Genomic DNA, 22,727 nt, shown 5'->3' on the forward strand with positions numbered 1-22,727 from the left:
GACCCCCATGTGCCCTGCTATATGTGATGAGAGCATCAAAGAACAACAACAGAAGCCTCTGCAACAATATGCAGGTTTGGAAAGTGATAGACGCATGGGTCAATTCCAAGGATGCAATCAAGAACCCATTTGGATAACTAAGTGTAGTCTTGCGAGTATCCTGCTCTCTGACTCTAATCAAGTGATGTTCCAATCAACGATCAAACTTTGAGGAATGCAAGGCTCCCTGATGTTCATCCATCCATTCATCGGTCTTGGGTAAGTTAGGCCCACTAGTATGTCAGATGTCCCAATCAATCAGTCTCCCCAGAAGCAATGATCCAAGATCCCACTATGCAGCACCATACACCACTGCATAAAACCATGCATCACCGTACTCCTTTGCATACCTCTGCACACCATGGCATGTCCCTGTACCCCACTGGGTATCACTGCCTATTTTTGACGCACCCCGTACCGTCTGGTATGCCACATGCGCCAATGTATCTACCACCCTACTAGTGGACCCACTATGATGAGAGTCATATCTCCTTCTTTGTCCTAGTAGACCTAAGTGGCATGGCTCCTCACATGCTAATGGGGATGCCATTGTTATGTCGATCCTCGGTGACTCCTATGCCCCTATGCCCAATACATTAGTGGAATAACATCATCCCCATATATTGCTCTGTCTGGTGGCATACAAATGCCATCTCAACTAAATAACTCCTATCGAGGCGCGCTGACCACCCTGCAACCCCATGCATGAATGATGTGCCAAGACATCTCCCGAAGTCTACACACTCCTCCATCAAACAAACTCACCACTAGTACTAACTAGAATTTTGATGGAAGTGTGAAAGAACGTGAGTCTTTGGTCACTGGGTCAATCACCCTGTCAACGGCATAGTCATGTTGCACACCTGGTGAATGATTGAAAACCCCACATGGAACACAATGCCAACCACAATCTCCTCATCCGAAATATAATTGTCTCCACATCCCGTGGGTGAAATATATGTCTCCAAATCCCGAGGGTGTATAATTAGAGACCTCATGAACACACTTCTCTGCAAGTGCCAGATCATCTAAGTGCTCCTCTTGCTCCACTATCACAACAGGCTCTATCAAATCATGAGTCCCTCTAACATCCTCTTGTGCGATGGTTGCCATAAAAGATCGTACACAATTCAACCCCATAAAAAGTTGCTCGACCTGCAACCCTAATTCATGAAGGGCCATCTGAGTGCTCTTCAAGGACTCCTGGGAAGTCTCAAGCTCATAAGTAAGTCTATCAACTTCCTCTTCTTTCCCTACTAGCGCATCATGATATATCTCAACAAGCATGAGTAAGTGATCTCTATCTGAAAGGAGGTGTAGGTAGTTAGATTTCATCTCTACCAATGCCTTTCTAAGGGTCTATAAATTTGCAAGTAAAGACTCTCCTCCCAACCTAACATGTATCACTGTGCTTCTCCAACAATACTCTGTCACTAATACCATTGTATCGCCATATTGCCTCATGGCTGCCCTAATCTTGTTTGTGTTCATCTTCAATTGGTTTTCCAAGTTATAGGCATAAGTACGGTTGTGAACAACAACATATACCTCATCAACTGATGGGTCTGGGTTTGCACCGTCAACTCTCTGTGTGTTATCATCTTTACACACCTCTTGGAAATTATCATCAACTGTCGTAGTCTCATGAACAAGCATTCTGTAGCAATTTCTAACTCTCTGTCATCCCAAACCCTTGTACCAACCCGTTGGGGTGGATCTGTGCTAGCTTCATCTTCTACAGGTATGACTTTTCCCAATTTGTCATGGGAGGTTTAGTCATGGTCTTCACCTTCAACTACAGGAGTTGTCTCTTCTATATGAGTTAATACATTTCTCCTATCTTCATTTGAACCATTATTCTCCTTTGGGCTCCCTCCAATCCTTAATTCCTGGTCTTTAGCTACCTTTTCATCTTTGGATCTGCTACTCAATTTTTTTATGTTCTGGCTTCGATGACACCCACGCTTCCATTTGCTCTATCACCTTTGCAAATGTTTTGTCATAATCTCCAAATTTTCGGGCAAACAGTTCTTCCTGACTTGGAAATATTTTTCCCTTGTTATCATCTACCCTTTAAACCCAACAGCTATCCAAGAATATGCTCTGATACCATTGTAAGATTCCCACTAAGAATTGATGGTAAGAGTTGTCTGAGTTAATGGGAACTTTTCTGTGAGGACTTTTGTTAAACAGTTTGATGGTAAGTAGTCGTAGGAGCACTTTCATTAGTTTTCAGGAAATAATGATACATAGTGATAAGAAAATGCATTCAATTACTTCTTAATCAAAAATATATTATGTTCTTCAATCTCAGAACCAATCACACCACCCTTGTGCACATTATATAACAGCCAATAACGATATTTTATCACTGGAAATAACACAGAAATACTAGCAACATGCACTTTAAATTTCTGAGCGGATTAATATAAATGTACAATGCAAGAATAGATGGGAACCTGGTGTTTGATTCAGCACTTTGACACCACAAGAAATATCCCAAGATGAAAGTAATACCCTTTAACGTTCAGCCAAGAAACACTGTCAATGAACAGCTTCACAATAGGGAATTGGCCTCATTGAATAATGACAAAAGAACATACACTGCCCAGCAATGAGTGGCCAATCTCTGAAATTATACAGTAGTTTGTCCTCTGGTATATCATATAAAATATGGATGGCAGCCCCATCAATCTTCAGCTCAAAAATCAGTATACAACAGCGATATTCCAGCAAGAGATTCGACCTTGAATGACAATGGAATATGGAGGCATGCTGAGCAAAGAAGAAGGAGATTGTCCTTCAATTAACAACAGCTAATAACCCCCCAAAGATTGATGATTCGGTCCCTTCTTAAGTTTGATATAGCTCACTGACAATGCAGTCTTTGATCTGATAAATAATATCGCTTATGCATATACTTCCAGGAGTCGATATCTGCAAGTAAATACGCTGTCTCTTTGTGTAGAACTCGTCCAACTTGGGAAGGAAGCCCACAACCAACACTGAAAACCACTCTCAGCAAACAAATAAAAGAGACTCAGCCCAAATAAACAGTGAACTCAGCCAGCCTCAAGGATGAAGAGCTTGACCCACTTGCTACTGAGACCAACCAGCAAATAAGTGTGTAGAACTTGTCCAACTTGGGAAAGAAGCCCACAACCAACACTGAAAACCACTCTCAGCGAACAAATAAAAGAGACTCAGCCCAAATAAACAGTGAACTCAACCAGCCTCAAGGATGAAGAGCTTGACCCACTTGCCACTGAAACCAACCAGCAAATAAGTTAGGTGACTCGACCTTCTAGATGGGAAACTTGTCTAACAAGGTAAATCTCAAAATTTGGCCTCTCTACCACTGGAAATCAACCCCTCTTTATGGCAGACTTTGGCTCTTTCCAAAATGCATTCTCAGCCTGTAAAGAGGATGGAAAACACAATATTAAAAAATAGAATTGATTGATGGCACATTCACCTCAATATCTGCTTTAAATATTCATCTCCTTTGAAGCCCAACGGTGAAATCAGAGTGATTCCACTCTCTCAAACCAACTAGGGTGTCTAGTTTCAACACCGGAGCTAGCTATGTCGACAAGAGTTTCTCAAACCCTAAGTTTATTCGCCCAAACTCTCCAAGAGCTCATTTCTCAAAATACAAGTGTAAGAATAAAGAGACCCCCTCATTTCCCTTTTTTATAACTCACCTTTTTCCTCAAATTAACTATTAAAAACATTTTTCTTTTCTTTATTCAATAAAGTGACTTTTATAAACTAATAAAAGTCACTTTCAATGTCGTAAAATGCTTAATTCGCCTCATTTGTCACACTGGCCACCCAAAGCCCTTTTTTATCATCCTGCGTTGTAGATTTTTTCACCCCAATTCCAATAAGCTATTACACTAAGGAGTTTCTCCAAGTAATCTGAATGAAACAACACCTTAACCGTAATTAACTAAAATATGCTGTTAATAACTCCGTTTTACGGAAATCGTTGGAATGCAGCGAGAACCAAAAGCAAACTGTGCAGAACTGAACCAGATGGTGAAATATGGTAAGTGATCCCAATCAAGACCATAGAACTCCTCTAAAAACCCTTTGACCTCACCAATGAACTCCTCTAAAAAACATCTGAGCCCACCTCATAGGAGTAATCTCACTCCTATGACCGGGCTAACACAAGCTCTAGGAATCCCTCCTAACCACATCACAAGGTAATTCAAAATTTGGGGACATTATAGACAATATGACCTGAAATGTGTGTGGAAGCATTAACACTCATGCATAGAAAGAGATCCATACCCCTTACTAACTTGGGGTTGGGAAGTAGAATTCCAACCACAAATCGAGGACTAGTGAGATAGACCCCTAGTCAAGTACAAGGAATGGTGATCTCAATCTCACTCCCCTTGAAAAAAAAATTGATAGTCTAAAATACCATTTTTAGAAGCATAAAAGATCATGACCTTAGTCTTGCTAAGATCCAACATCAACTACCTATCGCCACAAAAAACTAGAAAGACCTTCTGGGGCTATCGTTGTAATCCCTTGAGAGAAGATGTCAAAAGGACTATGACATATACATACAAGAGGACCAATTAGAAATTGTCGTAGAAGAAAACCATCTTCTGCATGCATGTGTTCCAATCTAAAGCCTAAACAAGGTTAGGGAGAGGGGACACCCCTGCTTAATCCTTGAGAAATGCAAATCCGACCAGAAACCAGCTCACATAACCTCGTGATAGCTACGATGAGAGAATTGAAGATGCCAATGTCACTAAGCCTCTAAAACAAAGAGTAACCTTGCACATAATTGAAATTCTTCCAGAAATCCACAGAGCAACAAAAGACTTCAGAAGAACATTGCCCAGCCTCCTCAATGATAACAAGAAGTGTGAAAATGTGACCAATGGTTTCATAATCTCTCATGAACCTTGCATGCCCCTTAGCACTAAGTTTGTTCCTCTTCAAGTGTTCTAAAAACCACATCTCCAGGGTCATAGCATAGAGCTTTTTGGGCATATACTCTCCAAAAAGTGCAAACAAGTACACCTAAATGTTCGGTGTTTTTCTCTTACAATTGTTTTTCACTTACAACCGCAAGCTCCAAGAAAAAGGAAAAAGGTTTGAATCTCACTAGAAAATTGTTTACTTGGTACTGTTTGAAATAATTAAAAAAATTGGAACAAACAATTCAGACAGCATCTATTTTACAGCTATCAAGATGGAAGATGTTGATCTAATATCTGATTGGATTCTTAAGCAGGGCAATGGCCATGAGGACCCTAATCCATTAAGAGTTAGTATGGGAGGGGCAAGGCCTTCTGTTGGCTCCTATATATGATTCATCAAACATTTTTTGTTTTGTTTTATGCCATGGTCCATCATCAATGGCACTTAATGAATCATGTACTTAGCTGTACAATTTTGGACATCTCAATGTGTTAATTTTGCATTATGTATAGAGTAAATTTTCATATCAATTTTCAATGCAAAGCATCTGAACTTTTTGGGAAATTATGTGTAATTTTTATTCACACTGTCTTTTTATCTGGTAGATTCCCAAGTCTTTTTAAGTCACAGGTCAACTTTGACCGTTCAGCCAAAACAAATCAAATGCCGAGTCAGATCTAGCAACGTTTTCCTCCCAGCAATTGTGTTCCTGATTCTATTATCAATCCTCAATGTAGTATATTAACCTGGCATCATGAGAATCACAATATTGACATAAAAGTGGTTCAATATATCTACAAACCTAGCAAAGAAGAATATGCAAATACTGGACAAAAGCAATACAGAAATATATGTGTTGCCCATAAAATATGAATATTTCAACCTGTATGCTTTGCAATCTAAACACTTGAGAATTGAGTGGTGGCTTGGACCTTCGCTTAAAAATTTCTTTCAAATATGAAATCATAATTTACAATAGCAGCTATAGCTTTTAGGAATATATGGCATTCATGCTTACCTCGCCTGCAATACCATATTGTGCACACTCAATAGCAAGGCGAGTTGCTCTCCCAATACTATCCCTCGTCCTTGACAATGTTTCAAGCATTCCTTCAAAAGAATCCCTCGACATAGCTGCTTCTGCATCAGAATCAAGCATCCCTCTAACAGATTTTCTTCCTGAACTAGCTCTGCCCTCATCACTCACATCCGGACCAGTTACTTGTGTTGGAGCACATTGTTGTGTGCTTGTTTCAGGGGTCCTAGATTCAGCATGGAGGATCATATCCCTTGTATCATCATCTGTCAAATTCCCAGACAGCAAAGGCTGAGAGGGTGAATTACGATGACAAGAACTTCTTCCTTGAGCTGGAGAAGGGCTTAGAACTGATGGAAGTGCGGGGGCAAACTTTTCAAATTCTGTGGGCACAACAGGAGGATGTACCACAGTAGAACGTGCCTGACGTTTAGACTGAGCGGCTGCAATTAGATACTTCAGAGATGTAGATGCTGCAGCTAGCCCAGAATTTTGTGACGATATTTTGAGCTTTACCTCTTTTGCAGCTTCATACCTGATAACAATGAGAGTGTGAGAACCACCAAAGACCAAATACGATCATGAAATATACACAGTTATGCTGGATAAAAAATCATATATGTAATATTGAAAAACTGTAATACTAAAAAACTAATGGAAACACCTCAATTCAAAAATGCACTTAGAAGAATACTTACGCTTCCCTGATTTTGTTGCCTTCATCTAAATGTAACTTTGAAGAACATGCACCACTCTCAGACCTACTGACCACAAGTGTACCATTTACGTTAGCATTGCATTTTGAGATGACTTTTGACTTTGGTGTAGAACTACCAGGTCCAGGTTTGGCATGTGAAACTTTGTCTGGTGTATAAACAACTGGATGCCTATGTTGATATTGTAGGTTTGTTTTTTCTGCGTGCAACTGCCCTTCATCTTTTTTGGACACATCCAGACACATTTCCTTATTTGGTGTCAGATTATGTCTTTTAGCTTTTATCAACTTAGGCTTATGCTCTAATTGATTAGAATCAACCTTTGTGCGATCTAAAATGCCATGAGTCTTAGTTGGAGATAAACTGCAACTGCCTTGCCTTAGATCAGGCTTCAAATTGTCATACATCCTGGGAGACACTAATACAGGCTTGCCATGTTGCTTCCATTCATCAGTTTTCTGAGAGCTAAAAACCTGTTCTTCTGCATTCTTAGCATCCACTGTCATAACATCCTCACTGCCCAGTTTATTCTGATTATTGTGCACATGAGACTTCAAATCTGTATGCATAATACACCTAACCCATTGTTTTTCCTGATTAGAAGGGTCTGAAACAGACTTCAAACCATCATGTTTCCTAGGAAGGACTGAAACAGATTTAACATGTTGCTTTGATTCATCAGTTTTCTGACAGGTAACACCAAATTCGTTACCACTCTTGTCATGCATTATCATACCATCCCCATTGCTTGGTTGATTTCGATTATCATGCACATCTGGCATGAGATTAACATCCATAAGAAACCCAGAATTCTCTTTTGCCAGATTATAGTGTTCTGAGGCATACTTTGACCCATCATGTTTACCAAGTGGCATTGGTACAGGCATGCCATAGTGCTCTGAGTTGACAACTTGCTGAGAACTAAGACTTGGCTCCTCAGTGCTCTTAACAGGCAATAGTACATGACCCTGACCATCCATTGGCTTTTGATCATTATCGGACTTCAAAATTGCATCCGAAATATCCCCTGTCTTCTCTTCAGCCCGATTTAAAGCTCCTGTGGCCAGCTTCAAACAATAATGCTTCTTGGGAGACACAGTCATGGGCATGACACAGTGCTTTAATTCTTCAGGTTTCTGAGAGGTGAAATCCAATTTCTTGGTATCCTTAGCATATCCTGTAACATCAACCTGAACAGCAAATTCCTTTTGATCCTCTTCTACATGAGACTTTGAATCTGAGCAGATAATATTGCATGTCTTCTCTTCTACCTGACTAGTACATTCTACGGAATGTACTATTATACATTCCCCATTGCCTATCTTCTTTTGATTATCATGTGCATCAGACTTGAGATTTACATCAGTGAGACTTCCCAACTCGTCCTTTGCCTGATGATTGTGTTCTGAAGCAAACTTTAAAGCATCATGTTTCCTAGGCAGCCTTGATACAGGCATGCCATGTTGTTTTAATTTGACATCTTGCTGAGAAATAAGAATAGATTCTTCGGCAATATTTGCATCTAAGACTGCAATACCATGGCCATCCATTTTCTTTTGATTGTTATGAATACGAGACTTCAAATTGGCATTTATAACTTGTTTTCTGGCCATTTAAAACTTTCCAAGGCTGAACTCAAACTATGATGCTTTTTTGGAGATAATGTTATGGACTTCTGTTGCTTTAATTCTTCAGGTTCCTGAGAGGAAAACTCTTCCTCATTATAACCTTTTAAGTCATTCTGACAAATAGATTTCGTTTGATTGTCTTGTAAATGAGACTTGAAACTTGTATCCATAATTTCACAGATCTTCTCTTCTGCCTGACTAGGACATTCTGAGACATGCGCTATTATACCATCCCCATTGCCTATTTTCCTTTGAGGATCGTGCACAACAGACTGGAGATCTACATCCATAAGACCCACCAAATTCTCATTTCCCTGACTATGGTGTTCTGAAGAAAAGTTTGAATCATCACATTTCACAGGCAACACTGTTACAGGCATGTGAGGTTGCTCTGCTTTGACAGGTTCCTGAGAACTAATAGTTGATTTAACAGCATCCCCATTGTTCGTTTTCCTTCGATCATCATGCACATCAGACTGGAGAGCTACATCCGTAAGACCAGACAGATTCTCCTTTGCCTGACCATAGTCTTCTGAAGCAAAATTTGAACCATCACATTTCACAGGCGGCACTGTTACAGGCATTCCAGATTGCTCTGCTTTGACAGATTTCTGAGAACTAAAACTCAACTCAAGAGCATCCCCATTGCCCATTTTCCTTTGGTCGTCATGCACATCAAACTGGAGATTTACATCCATAGGACCTACCATATTCTCCTTTGCCTGATTATATTGCTCTGAAGCAAAATTCGAACCATCACAGTTTACAGGCAGCACCAGGACAGCCATGCCAGGTTGCTGTGATGAGACAGTTTCCTGAGAGGCAAGGCTTGATATTTTAACATTCTTGGAATGTAATGTTTCAAGACCTTGACCATCCATTTCCAATTGATCATTATGAATATGAGACCTGAAATTTGTCCCCGTAATATCCCCCACCTTTGGTTCTACCTGATTAAAACTTTCTGAGGCCAACTCCAAACCACGACGCTTCTTGGGAAAAACTACAAAGGGCTTGCCACGTAACTTTAACTCTTCACATTTCTGAGAGGTGAAATCCAATTCTTTGGTATCATTATCATGTCCTATAACATCATCTTGATCAATGAATTTCTTTTGATTGTCTTGTAAATGAGACTTTAAATTTGTATCCAGAAATTCATGAGCATTCCCTTCTGTCTGACTACTACACTCTAAGGGAAATTTTAAACCATCATTTCTTCTCTCACGTTGCTTTGATTCCTCAGTTTTGTGTGAAGTGACAATGGATTTTGCAGCACTATTAGCATGGATTATCCTATCATCCTGGATGTCAATTTTACCTTGATCCCCATGCATATCAGACCTAATATCTGCTTCAACATCATTTCCCACCTTCTCTTCTGAAATATTAGATGGTTCTGAAGATACTTCAGAAACTAACTTACAGGTATCTGTGCACATTTCTGAAATCTTTGTCTCTCCTGTTGAATCTTTTGGAACCAATAAAACTTCACCTTTTGCATGCTCTTCTGTCCTTGAAACATCCTCATTGCCATTATTCACACAAACAGACACAGTTTTACCATCGTCTTGTGTTTCCATGCTTGTGGCATCAACTTCATCAGAAACGGAAGCAGCTTCAGCAGCATATGCGGACATTGCCTCTAAAGCACGATGAATTCTTTTTGAGGGTGGTAATGCAGCTTCATCATCTGCCAAACTTCTCCTCAGACGATACTTATCAGCTTTTCGTGGCAAACAAGTATCTTTTTCACCCAATACAGCAGAATCCATACAATGTGAAGATGCCCTTTCTAGATGAATAATCTCTGAAGCTGTTAAAATACTAGACTTGCAGCTAGCATCATCTGATGGCAATGCATCCTGTGGGGTATGCTTACCTGAAGTGCCCTCCACTGTCTTTGGCATGTTATCTTCGTTGAGATCTTCCTGTGTTTTACTATACTCCTTTCTCAGACGAGCTCTCACCCTTTTTACCAAAGGCAGATGTTCATCAGTGTCAACTCTATGTTCAACCACCCTAGCTTTGGACTCCAACTCGTGTGATTTTGCTACACAACCACTTACTTCAATCTCTGTCGTAGTGATTCTTCCATTGCCAAAATCCATAAATCTCCTACTGAGCCCATATAATCCCAAATCACACTTCTTGAGGTGTTTCCTTTTCTTCTTTAAAACATAGCTATGTTGCACACTATCATCTATGATTGCCCTGTCTCCATTATCCTCATCTATACATGGAGAAGCAACACTGCTTTTTTCATGGGATGCAAAGTTTACCTGCATATCCTGCAATGTCTCTTTGTGTTCAACACTTTCATTTGATACTGTTACATTCTGGTTAGTAGGGATTCTTATAGCTTCCATCTCCCCATCACCTAAGGACTTTAATACTTCAGATGCATCATTTGCTTTCAACAATTCCCCTTGTGGTTGGGCACCCCCTTCACTAGGAATCTTGTCTTGAACCTCAACTTCACTTTTATTTAGATCTATATCAGAAGTTTTAACTGGAAATCTGAAATCCTTCTCATCTTGCCCTGGAGAAATGATAGCACCCTCATCTCCATCATTTTGAAAAAGGTTCCCTGGGGAAATGATAGCACCATTCTCTCCATCATCTTGACAAAGGTTCTTACCATCAGTCGACTTTTTGACCCTTCTTTTTTTTTTCTTAATATCCTGCTTGACTTTTGTTGTCTGTGCACAAACATTGTTATTAATATTCAATCTATTCTCCAACATTTCAGGCCCAGGCTTGGGTACTCTCCTTGGGGGATTCCTTTTCTGAATGTCATGATTCTCCCTTAACAATCTTCCTCGTTTCTTCATGGAATTATTTACAGAAGATATTTCATTGTTTTGGTCATTACTGGCTGTTCCATCAGTGCCAACTTTGGCAATTTTTTGCAAATCTTTTAGCCCTTGCATTCGATTTTTGATATCTTTACCCTTGCCAACAAATGCTTGATCCCTCTGAGTATAAGATTCCTCTTCAGCATCAGGCACTGCATTAAGAGATTCTGGTGCACGTTGTGTTGCTGGCTTTTGATTACCTTTCTTACTTTGTAATTTTCTTGCGGATCCTCTCCGGCCATCAATCTTAACTTCTTCATCAACAGTATTTTGGATGTCTTCCTTCCTCTCCATCTTTAGCTTCTCATAGACCTCAACAATCTGTTCCACTGCACGAACAAAGTCAGTTCCCTTTCCTTGATACTTCGACAACAGATGCTTTTTGGTCTCCTGTGTAAAAGCCTGGATTGCATCGGGACTGCAAAAACCACTGGGAAAAAACGAGAATTTTTAGAGGGTATATTGAACATAATACCAAAAAATAGCAAAGAAAATGTTAAAGCTCTCACAATTAAATCTGACTGAAATTATTTGATATTCAGAATCATCAGATGGATTGTTGATAGTATCAAATACTCTCCTCCGAAGAAGAACTTAATAGAGACTAGAAAGTAATCTCTGCACTACAAACTTACAAAGACCAGCCTGGGTACATTAAAGAGCTCTAGCAAAGCAACAACATTAGGCAACTTAACATGTTGTTTGAAGTTCGATGTTGATTATTACCAGAGGATCTGCTACATTTGACATTTAATAGGGTCTGCATAAGAATTCATTGAAAATAATAGATCTCTTTCTAAAGGGAGTTATTACTGATAAATTTCATTGACGGAGGCACAATGTTCCTGCAACATACTAGTGGCAGTTATGAATATTGTAACTTCAGGTGGTAGAACATGATGATTTGGGTTTTGTCATGATAGAAGTTTGCTTTCCTGTCTGAAACTCAATCTCTGTCGTCCTTCCAAAGCTAATAAGAAATTAGATTGGCAGCTACAGCTAAACAAATCTCAAATTAAGGATTAAAAATTTAAATCTTCTCACAGAATGCCGTAATTCTATATTTTGATGGTGCCTCAAAGAAAAATCCAGCGGTGGCAGGGGAGGGGGGGAAGGTTCTTGTTTGCCCCAGGGGACAATTAGAATACAACTATAGTTGGAGTTTGGGAGCAGCCACTAACAATCAAGCAGAGACGTATGCCCCGTCAAAAGGGCTGCACCTGCCTCAGAAATATTCAACTGAAAAGTTAATTGTGATTGGACATTCCTTAAACACTATCAAGCAAGTCAAATTGAAATCTTCTCCAAAAGGATGTAAGCTCAACTTGTTATTCAAAAGGATAATGGCTTTGATTCAAACATTCCACGAGTTTCATGCCTTCCGTGTGCTAAAAGAACTTAACAAGAGTGCATATCATACAGCCGACCAAGCCATAGGCCTGAGTGTGGGCACCTTAGTCATAAATGGGAGGCAATGTTTTGATCCTATTCCATAGTATGAATTTGGATAATCATAGAACTTGTGGCCCAAAGGGCCTTCCTATCCCATCCTCCCAGTGGCTACAAGTGGTTTTGTTGGTGTGAGTTGGAACATGGTGCGCAGTCCTCAAGCCTTTTCGGGATCTATATCAGCCAAGTGGAGATCGCTTCACACACCATGGAGTGCAGTTTCATTAGATTTGCGCTGCCACTCCTTGTTTTTTGCTTCATACTCAGACTTCACTGGATTTGGTCTGCATTTACTTCTGGGGTGTGTGCTGGGAATTCATTTTGCCTGGTGAGCTTCGTTTGTGGGAAGGTAGTGGACATCATGGAGCAGGGTATCTGGATGTGGAGAGGCTCGTTTGGTGAAGATTAGAAGTGGGATGATGCGGGTGAGCTTGTCCCTGGCAGTCCTTCCTGCACAGACACCCCTTCAGGTCATTGAGTTTGGCTCTCTCGAATTTGGGAAGAGTTCTGATATATATTCTTCTCGAGGATGCTCGGTCGCTATTGTGTTCATTTTAGATGTGGTGGCAGTTTTGGTAGAGGCTTCCTTCTTTCTCTCTAGTATATTCCAGCGCAGACTCATTGTGAGTATACTTGTCTTGATCTCTCGGGGTCCATTATGTTCCACAGTCCAGGACCACCTCAGTCCAAGGGGGAAAGTCTATTGAGTTCAGCCAACAAAAGAAAACGGAAGACCTCAGATCCTGGGCAGAGGTATTGACTTTGCAGTACAATTCTATGACGTAGATAATCACTGACCATAGACAGCTGATTCACCAGCTCAGTGAAGAAATTCAGGAACTAGAAGCCAGGCAGAGCTTCCCTGTGGATGTTCAGAAAAGGGGTCTACAATCTAAAGCGGTCCAGATATCTTCTGCCAATTCTGTGCTGTCTCCTCGAGCAGTGGTCCCGGACCTCAACAGAGGTTTCTCGCATATAAAATGTGGTGATCATGGACAACTGAGTTCTCATGTGAAAATGGTGGATGACAAATTTTGCTCTCTCTATTTGTTATATGCCTGATAAATCTGGATTTAGTTAAGGAACTTCATCCAGAGTATATACTTATAGTAATATATGTAATGATGTAAAAGCAATCTGGTCTCAAAGACCACTAGGTTTCAAGTTTTTTTTAGATTCTCAGGGCCATTTTGTATTGTAGAAAAAGGATGATGATCAGATTCTCAGCCCTGTAATATCTTTGTGCTTCAGCACAGCTTTTACTAATATATATTCTTGTTATTGTTACAAAACGGTAGTAGATCTGGGCACCTCTTCAAAAGCATTGTATTGTGTCCTGTATGTAGAAGCTAGTGAGGTGCGCGCGCATCATAGTTCTCAAAGAGGAGGTGCATCACTCTTGAGTTATAAAGGTGAGGGCACATGCATGCATGGATGCCCGCTAGCCTTAAATAAGGCATGACAATACCAGCCAATCTTGGAGGCATGCGCCACTAGTCAAAGATAGATTAGCAGTCAAAATAAAAATAAAATTCAGTTTGATTTTATTTTTAGTAAATTCTACTTCTGAGTTTGACTTGGGCTAAAGCAAATTCTATTTGAGTTTGAGTCACATGCAAGCCTATTTTTGTAAACCCTATCACATACTACACCCTTCTCAGATCTATAAGAGAGAAAACAGAAGCACAGATTATTCATCAAGTCCCAAGTATAGCAGCTAGCAGTTTCGAGGCATTTTCGAGTAACAATTTTTTTCATGTTCAGAATCAATAAAAGCAGTGACAGATTTTTACAGTCATCTATTGAATCCTATTTGTTGTTTTATACGGCTTGTGTTTATAGATTCTAGCATTTATTACAAAGCTGTTCTCATTGGTTCTTAATTCTGTTGTTTATCTAGTTTTCCTGTAGGGATTGTATTATAGTGCAGAATCTGTTTACCATGAGTTAGAAAAATTCTTCAAAAACAAATTATTAATGTTACATTTATCGTTATCAGAATTTATCATCAGTGGTCTGAAATTTAAAATATTGGCAATATCGGAAATTATCGGGAAACTTTAAAAAATACAAATATATATATATATATATATCAAATTTTTATTCTTTTAAAGCAACATCAACATCAAACAAACATATTGTCACACAAATATGAAAATAAAACTACAATATAAAATGTATAAGATGTCAAGTGGTACATCAGTCATTGATAGTAGATACTGAAATATGATATCTATCCTCAGTCATAACTTCTGACAAGATTATACAAAATCATACTAAAGCAAAAATAAATGTATCTCATGAGATGATCATCATGAGGCATCTAGTTACTATAATGATAATCCGATAATAATAAGGCACTCAGAAGGTATGGCCAAGAATTAGGTTTCCCTTGCCCTTGAGAAGCTTGTGGTTCCTTCCCATGCAATTCCTTGGTTCCTCCTTCTAATCTCTCTTTCTAGCAGTATCAAGATTGAGTTCTTTGCAATAAGGACAATGTTTGGGGTATCTATAGGGCAAATATCCACTTCATACCCTGGGAATTGGCAAGGTGATTCCACCAAACATTTCCATTCCACCTCTCACATGGTTCACCATACTCCCACATTTGGTCCAATGGCTTTGCCATTTTGTAGAGCTCTAATGAATTTTTTTAATTTTGGACCTCCGACATAGAACAAATGTGGAAATTTAAAAAAGGGAAAGATGGGCCAGATTCTAAACTTATACTAGGGAAACAAAGAAAAGGAAGGCAACGTTTCTTTTACATACTGGAAATATGCATATGGTATACTGGAGTAAATCTCCACTCCAAAAATATTTGGTTGATGACAAAGAAAACTATGGATTTTCCCTTGTTTGCTTGATGAAAAATGGTCACAAGACTCACACAACCCTCAAAGCTCAACCTCAGCACAAGAAAAAATGAAAATGACCCTAAAAAAAACCCAAACCATAACTTCTTTTCCAGCAGCAAGGCGATAATTTCCGTTCGACTCGCGATAATTTCGAAATTATCGCAATAAAATTGATGAGTCTGATTTTGGCGGCAATATTGCGATAATTCCGATATTATTGTAATATGTGCAACTACGCAAATTACAACTTCATGGATGGAATAAGAAAATGCTAATTCTTTCTTTTGATGATGGAACTGGATCTAAAAATAATCTAAAATCTGCATGAGAATAAGCAAAAATTAAAAGACAAGAAAACATAGTTGAGAACTGTCCTAGTCTTTGTTGAAACTCTCCCCAAACTTTTAGCATTTGGTCCAAGCTAGGCAAAAAATACTTTATTTTCCCCACAAGTTGAAATAGTTCTATAACAATTCTTAGATCTGGACTACAATCAATTAAAGAACAAGTAAAATGTTAGGGTTTTGGGATTACTATGCCTCATGCATCACTAATGAGAATTGACATAAAGAAATAATCCCCAATTAATTGAATTAACCTCCATGTCATGAAAAAACAATTATTTTGAGAAACCAGACCAAAAAAAACCCTAATTATTCTCAATTAATTCCATTTATTTGCCAATATAATCCTTTCAGGACCCTCACAGATAAATCACCGATTATGATTAATTCATCTATGGATATTTTAATACAATTTCAAAAAATCAGTGTGTAAAATTTACAACTAAACAGCCATGTAAGATAACAATACAAGTTGCAACCTTTTGGGTCATTGAGTGACAAAACCCTAGCTCTTTCTTGCTTGTTCAACCATGACTAATAATTTCTGATTTGAAATCAGATTGGGAACAAGCAAGAGATTAAGAAAAGATCGCCTATTATTGTTCTTGATCTTTGTACATTCCCCAACCCTTAAACACTTGTTTAACGCCAAAGAAAGAAAGAGTTCCTTCTCCTCAAAAATCAAAATCCTTATAGAACAAATTTGAAGTAAATTTGGACTACAATCCCTTCAAGTGTGAGAAAGGGAGGGATGATCCTTTTTTAAATAGACCCACTTGGACACTTCATTTCCTCCTTCTGTAACCTTTCAATACCTACCACTGTCCACTGCTCTGTCGTGAGAATTTCAAATGTTTTAATGTCAAATTGTTATTTTTTCTCATTGCTGTAGGTCTTGGTCTCATTGGGAGCATCACTAAGGCTGATTTGTTTAAGCCCTTGATAACTTTTCTTCACTTTTCCTTTTTATTAGATCACTCTAATGTATCTTTCCTAACCTGTAATACTCATGTAGAGGATGACTAAAAGATGCATTTGGATATTACCACAGAAACACTCCTGTGAACAAGTCGTCAACTGAACATAGAGAAGGTACCATTGTGGCATAAACAATGACACTGAACCCAAGGGTAATTTATCCCACACTGGTTTGAATCTATCAGTGTTTGCATGGAACTAACACAACTGTGCAAAAATGCAGAACCAAGGATTTGTCCAACATTTCATGAAAACCCCTACACTCAGCTTACATATAAATCAATAAAATAGTTCAAATTTTTCTACTCCTCAGCAATACTAGCTGTTGTAGCAGCACCTGTGCTTCTCTAGTGACATTGACTGCTGGCAATATCTGTCATCATCCAAGTCCTACTGGCTGATTAGAAGCTAAGTAAATTTTGGACTGAAGATATCATTAGCTCACCCAGTAATGTCAACTGAATTTTCAGCAACTTACTTTAGTTACATCATTCTCTGTTGGCTGCTATTTTGTTGTTTCAGAAAAAAAGGTCAGGTGCTGATTGTTGTTTCACAAAGGGGGGAAGTAAAATAAAAACCACCATGGGATAAAAACCAAGGATGGAGAAGAGGAGAAACGACCTCGAGAAACAGAAAAGAGAGATGTAGAAAGTACTAACCATGATATAATATGCATGAAGTTAACAACAATTAAGGACCAAAATGAAAATAAGTATGGGCTATTTATATCTAAGCAGCTAAATTTAATTTTTTTCCGCTTCTTGAAAAACAAATTTACCAATCAATTAAAAAAAAAAAACATAGCTAGGAGCAACAAATGAAAATTGTTATCAAATTTGCCAGAAGTTGTGCACTCACACAAACCCTTGAACGAGTATCTTATTTTCTGACTTAAAAGATTTGCCAGCCAACTGAGAATTGTATAGAATGTTTCAACATCAAATTTCCCTGGCACCAATCTGTCACCTCTCAGGTAACCATTGTCAAAAGCAAATATGTCACAGCCAGGTAAGAATGAGTCAATGTTTCAATCAAAAACATCTAAAATCATTTTATATGGGGCATTGGAAACATAGCATATTTTTTTTCAAAACACTTACATCTGATCTGTACCAAAAAAGTACACAAATACTTTTCTCGAGTCGTGTGACTGGCCCCATTTTTCAGGTGTACTTATCTGCAATATAGAACAGTTTCGGTATCAGAATAAAATAATATTGTTGAAACAGAATAGAATGGATTCATAAAAAACTTGAATCAGCAGATATTTGACAAATAGATGCCTACTTTGCAGAAGGAAATTTCAGTGGCAAAGAAGAATAAGGAAATTTATTGTTGAATTGAGACTTCTGTGATCCATAATAGTTATAAGAAGAGCTTCGGCGTAAATCACATATAGAAAGACCTTTGTCGAAACGCGTCGATAAAGGTCTTTCTATATGTGATTTACGCCGAAGCTCTTCTTATAAATAAGAGAATTTATTTATATCTTTCACGCAAATGAAATGAAATGAGCTGAAATTATATTAATATCCAGTCAACGTGACTTGAAAAAACCGAACGTAATAACAGGAATACAAGGAATAGCTGAGTCACCTCCTATCTAACAAATCTAAGCAGAGAGTATACAACAGATTACACAAGAAAGGAACCTGAAAATGAGCAATTCTATAGGTTTTCTCACAAATGTGGCTACCAAGGGGCACAGCTTAGAGGCTAACGAGAAAGTGCCCTTTCTCCATGCTAGCGTGCTTCTGTAACATCACACACATAACTAATGGCTGTATCATAGATACTGGCAGGCACTCATGAACATAAGACATGGCCTTGATACAAAACTCAGCCAAATCACCAAGTACTCCCAAGTCGACCTCGGATCAGCATATAAAATGACTGAACCGACTCATCTACAGCAAGTTTGACACATAAATGCTCATAGACCAAACTCTGACCCGAGAATACTTGCCAAGTTTTCCACGAGTAAGCGAGTTTGATTCCTGAACCTCATTGAAGGACTCGATGGGTAAGTTTACAAGACCCAAACAGGAAAAAAATGTCATCCTGCTCGAAAAAATAGCCGAGTTCTTCCCAAGTTTTTGCTTATAGTCCAAGTTGAATTCTTACTCTCTGAAATTGCCGAATTTTTCACCGACTGAAATTTTGTAACAGTGATACATGGCAGGGTAGACACTGCATTTTATGTAAAACTAAAAGAAAAAATCATAGGGAGAACGCGACCAAACTCACAAGATGCAATTCTGACCGAAACTAATGGAACCCTCAGCGGTCTTGGCTACGAAGTAGCTCAAATTATGAGCATTTCTTTACTAATTTTTATTGGTAACCTCAAGATTGTTGTTAACAAGCTAGACTTGCAGTCAAGTTCAGTGGAACTGGCAAAGCTACTTTAACATTACTGCTTGAATTTGTGGAATGGAATTTCCTCAGCTTTAGATTGATAAAAGGGTAGCGCGAAATCTTGCAAACAATGTACTGAGAGGTCTGATTATTGCAACTCTGCATTTCCAGGCATTCTCTAAAAATAAATTATGAAATTTTGTGGCAAAGAATTTAAGGAAAAAAACTGATTACCTGAGCTGGCCACGCCGGAAAACCTTTCACCTTAGCTAGAACGAGATCTCCAACCTTCCATTCCTGACGGGCAGCTGCAGCTTTTCCTCGTTTGCGGCCGGGAGCCATGGTAAACTAGTACCCTAAGGGATTCGAGATTGAACCCACTAGGGCATTAACAGCCTGCCGACTTCAGAGGCGGTGTTTGTTGGCAAAACCTGTAAATTCCCATATTCTTCACTTATCAGAAGTGTTTACAGGCATCATTTTTTTCTGCCGTCGGACGCCTGGGGAACGAACAGCCTTCCATCTTTCGGAGCAGTTCAAATGTCTTCCACTCTGTGTCTTGTGTTTGTTCGTTTTTGTGGGGAAGGAGGGTGTAATTCAGCGGAATTTTAGTTTCATACAAAATTGAAAGTTTGATTCTCAGGATGCCGCCATAGCGGATCCAGCTGAGCTCGATAATTTGCCAGTGCCGCCTTCTTGTTTTGGTACTGCTGCTGTGTGATCAACTGGGGGAAACAAATAAACAAATGGTCCTCTTAGTGTTGTGTTGTATTTGAGGGTTGCGAGCGATGAGAGTCGAGGGCGCTCATTGGTCCATCCCAAAAAATATGTATGTATTTCCGGATTATTTAGTTTAATATTTTATAATATTTAAATTGTGCTCGAAACTTTTGCAGAGGAGTATTAAGAGAGTGATTAATGATTGTTCAACTGCTTACAATTATTTTAATGAATTCACACTTCCAGAAACTCTTTAGCGTTTGAGCTCAGTAATGATTGTTTCAAAAGGCAAACGGAAAGTAGGGGCAGTGTGAATTTAATTAGTGTAATTGTAAAAGGTAATTAGTGTTTTTATTTTTTTATTTTTTTTATATTTTATGTTAAAATTATTTTTAGGGTTGTGGAAAAAGAAAAAAGAAAATTCAAATTATACAAGTGATTGGAAGGGTGATTATTATTGATTTTAATAAAAATAAGTAAATTATTTTTTGAATGTGTTTATGTAGAGTATGAAATAATAAGAAAGGAATTTTTTATTTTTTAAGGGTTGAAGTTTATTGATGCAAGTTATGTTAGAAGCCTAATTGTTATTCCGGAATTAGCTATTTAATTGATGTATAAAATTTCCTCTCTAAGTGATAGCAAAATCACAAAACTTATTAAGCAAATATAAAAGGAAGTTAGCAAGGTTGAAATCATTGAATATTATCACATCCTAAGGGAGCACAACAAATAATGAAGGGAGCACAACAAATAGTGAATCAAGTAGCCAATGTAGCCTCTTAACTAATTATGGAGGCCTGAGAACTAAAAGAGAGCTCCCAACTTCCATTTTCTCCTAAGTTTCAAATTATAGTTACCAATATGCTTTGCATGAGAGATAAATAACATGGGTGATTTAATCTTTGGAACACGACATTCGAGGCATACACCCTTTGTAGTACATATACACATTTGACATTTAATGTTGGAGCAAACTCATCAATTGCACTCAAATTGGTATTTTTTTACAGATGGATAATGGATATGGCGTCAAAGATGCAAGTTGGGGAGTCTGTGGATTTTTGCTTTATTATGTCCTAACTCAAATTGGAGCTTTCTCTCCAATGTTTGGACGAGTTCTAGTTTATTCCCATGGGATGCTCGATGGTCTCTATGTGATGGCTTAAAAGTTTTTGCATTGGTCACTTTCTAGTTTGGTATGTATGACATGGAATCATGACTCAACTAATACTATTTCTTATGAATATTCATATGCACCTCTCCCTCTCTCTCTGTTAGAAATCAAAAGGTCAATGAAATAAATTTTAAAATTGAAGTCTCTTACTATGTTATCGATTCTCTAAGGGGATGTTGGGAAGGATCTAGTTAATGGTTATGGTAGTTTATTAGTGGAATTTATGGGAAGTGGGAGGGGGATTTTACAGGTGTTATGCAGTGTCTTCGTAATGGACCACCTACATTTTAGGAGATGTCCATTGTGTGAAACTATTTATATTCATAAAGTTCTAAGGAGATTGTTAATTGGGGTTATCCCGAGTGGTTAGGCAAAATGGTTGGTATCTCCCCCATCGAGATTCACTCCCCTGCAAGTGACATGATGATGAGAAATATTGTTGTAATGGTTATGTGCACATGAATTGCCTATGAATATTGTTATATTAACCCCTCACTCTCGACCTTTGGTTGAGAGAGAGGATAATTCCCCTTGAAAAAAGTTTTAATGAGACAAGAATAATTTATTACAGATAAGAGGAATTTGTTTTTTTATTACTGATATAATGCATTCTTGGGAAAAAAAAATAATAATAATAATAATAAAATTAAAATTAAAATAAATAAATAAAAAATTTAAAAATTTAAAAAAAAAAAAAATGATGAATATGGCTTCATCTCGGAAACCTCACACAATTAAAAAAGACAAATAGAATCCTTTCAAGCCAAGTCAAAAGTCAGACTTTACATACTTCAAATGCCAAACTATCTATTGGGTCAGTAGTCGAAGAGGTTAAAGAAGACAAGACTTACAACAAAAGTAGGATGATGTAGAAATGTGGCATGTAAACTAGAACTTTCACACTATTGGAAAAAACCAAAAAGAAGCTTATAGCCATAATGCCTTTATCTAAAACTAGTGGTTACTGTTTTGCAAATTTTGTTTAATCTAAGGTATTTTTTATTGGATTTATACGAATGACAACTTTTGATTATTTTTTGTGAAGGACTTATGTTTCTATGGATGCTAAGCTCTAAACATGTTTCAAAGTTTCTTTTTGGGAAAACTAATTTTTTTGTATTATTACACTGACTAATGTAGTTGCAACAACTTTCTAATGCAATATATATATGTTCTTGTCTGTGTGTGTAGTTCTTAATTAGTGTTGTGTGTGTTAGCATCATTTCTTTATGGGATTTTAATAATCCCACATCCATAATAATAGTGAGACAAAGACAACTTACAAGGTATTATTCATACTGAAAGTTGTATTAATTCGTAAGTTTGCTTGAGAGTGCAAGTCCCAAAGCTTATTTGCTTGAGAGTGCAAGTCCCAAAGCTTATTTGATGACATCCTTCCTCGCTTTGGCTACTAACATCATTCTCAAAGTCATGTTTATGGGTCATCTTTAATTTGTGGGTGTTACCTACATGATATTATATGCTATCTAGGCAATGTCATCTATGCCTTGGGGTTTCATTCCATTTTAATTGTCATTTCTTTTTTATCATCAACTACAAAGTATTAACCAAGGCACTTGGAGATGAACTAGTCCTTTTCATCACTCCTAAGAGCA

At 38.1% G+C, this 22,727-nt stretch overlaps 1 protein-coding gene across 1 annotated transcript in view; it reads right to left on the bottom strand.

Moving 5' to 3' along the window:
* Positions 1 to 19,979, bottom strand: part of LOC149173412 (uncharacterized) — a 63,860-nt gene extending 43,881 nt beyond the window's left edge. Inside the window, 5 exon segments of the mRNA XM_089424592.1 lie at positions 6,008 to 6,560; positions 6,724 to 8,342; positions 8,345 to 11,657; positions 17,957 to 18,033; positions 19,449 to 19,979. Of these exon segments, the coding sequence (XP_089280718.1) occupies positions 6,008 to 6,560; positions 6,724 to 8,342; positions 8,345 to 11,657; positions 17,957 to 18,033; positions 19,449 to 19,556 (5,670 nt within the window). The 5' untranslated portion in view covers positions 19,557 to 19,979.
* Between the last annotated feature and the right edge of the window lie 2,748 nt (positions 19,980 to 22,727).

Source organism: Pinus tabuliformis, chromosome 4_2 (genome assembly GCF_031772625.1).
Source record: "Pinus tabuliformis cultivar Carrire ecotype Pingquan chromosome 4_2, CPIR1, whole genome shotgun sequence".
NCBI classification, from domain to species: Eukaryota; Viridiplantae; Streptophyta; class Pinopsida; order Pinales; family Pinaceae; genus Pinus; species Pinus tabuliformis.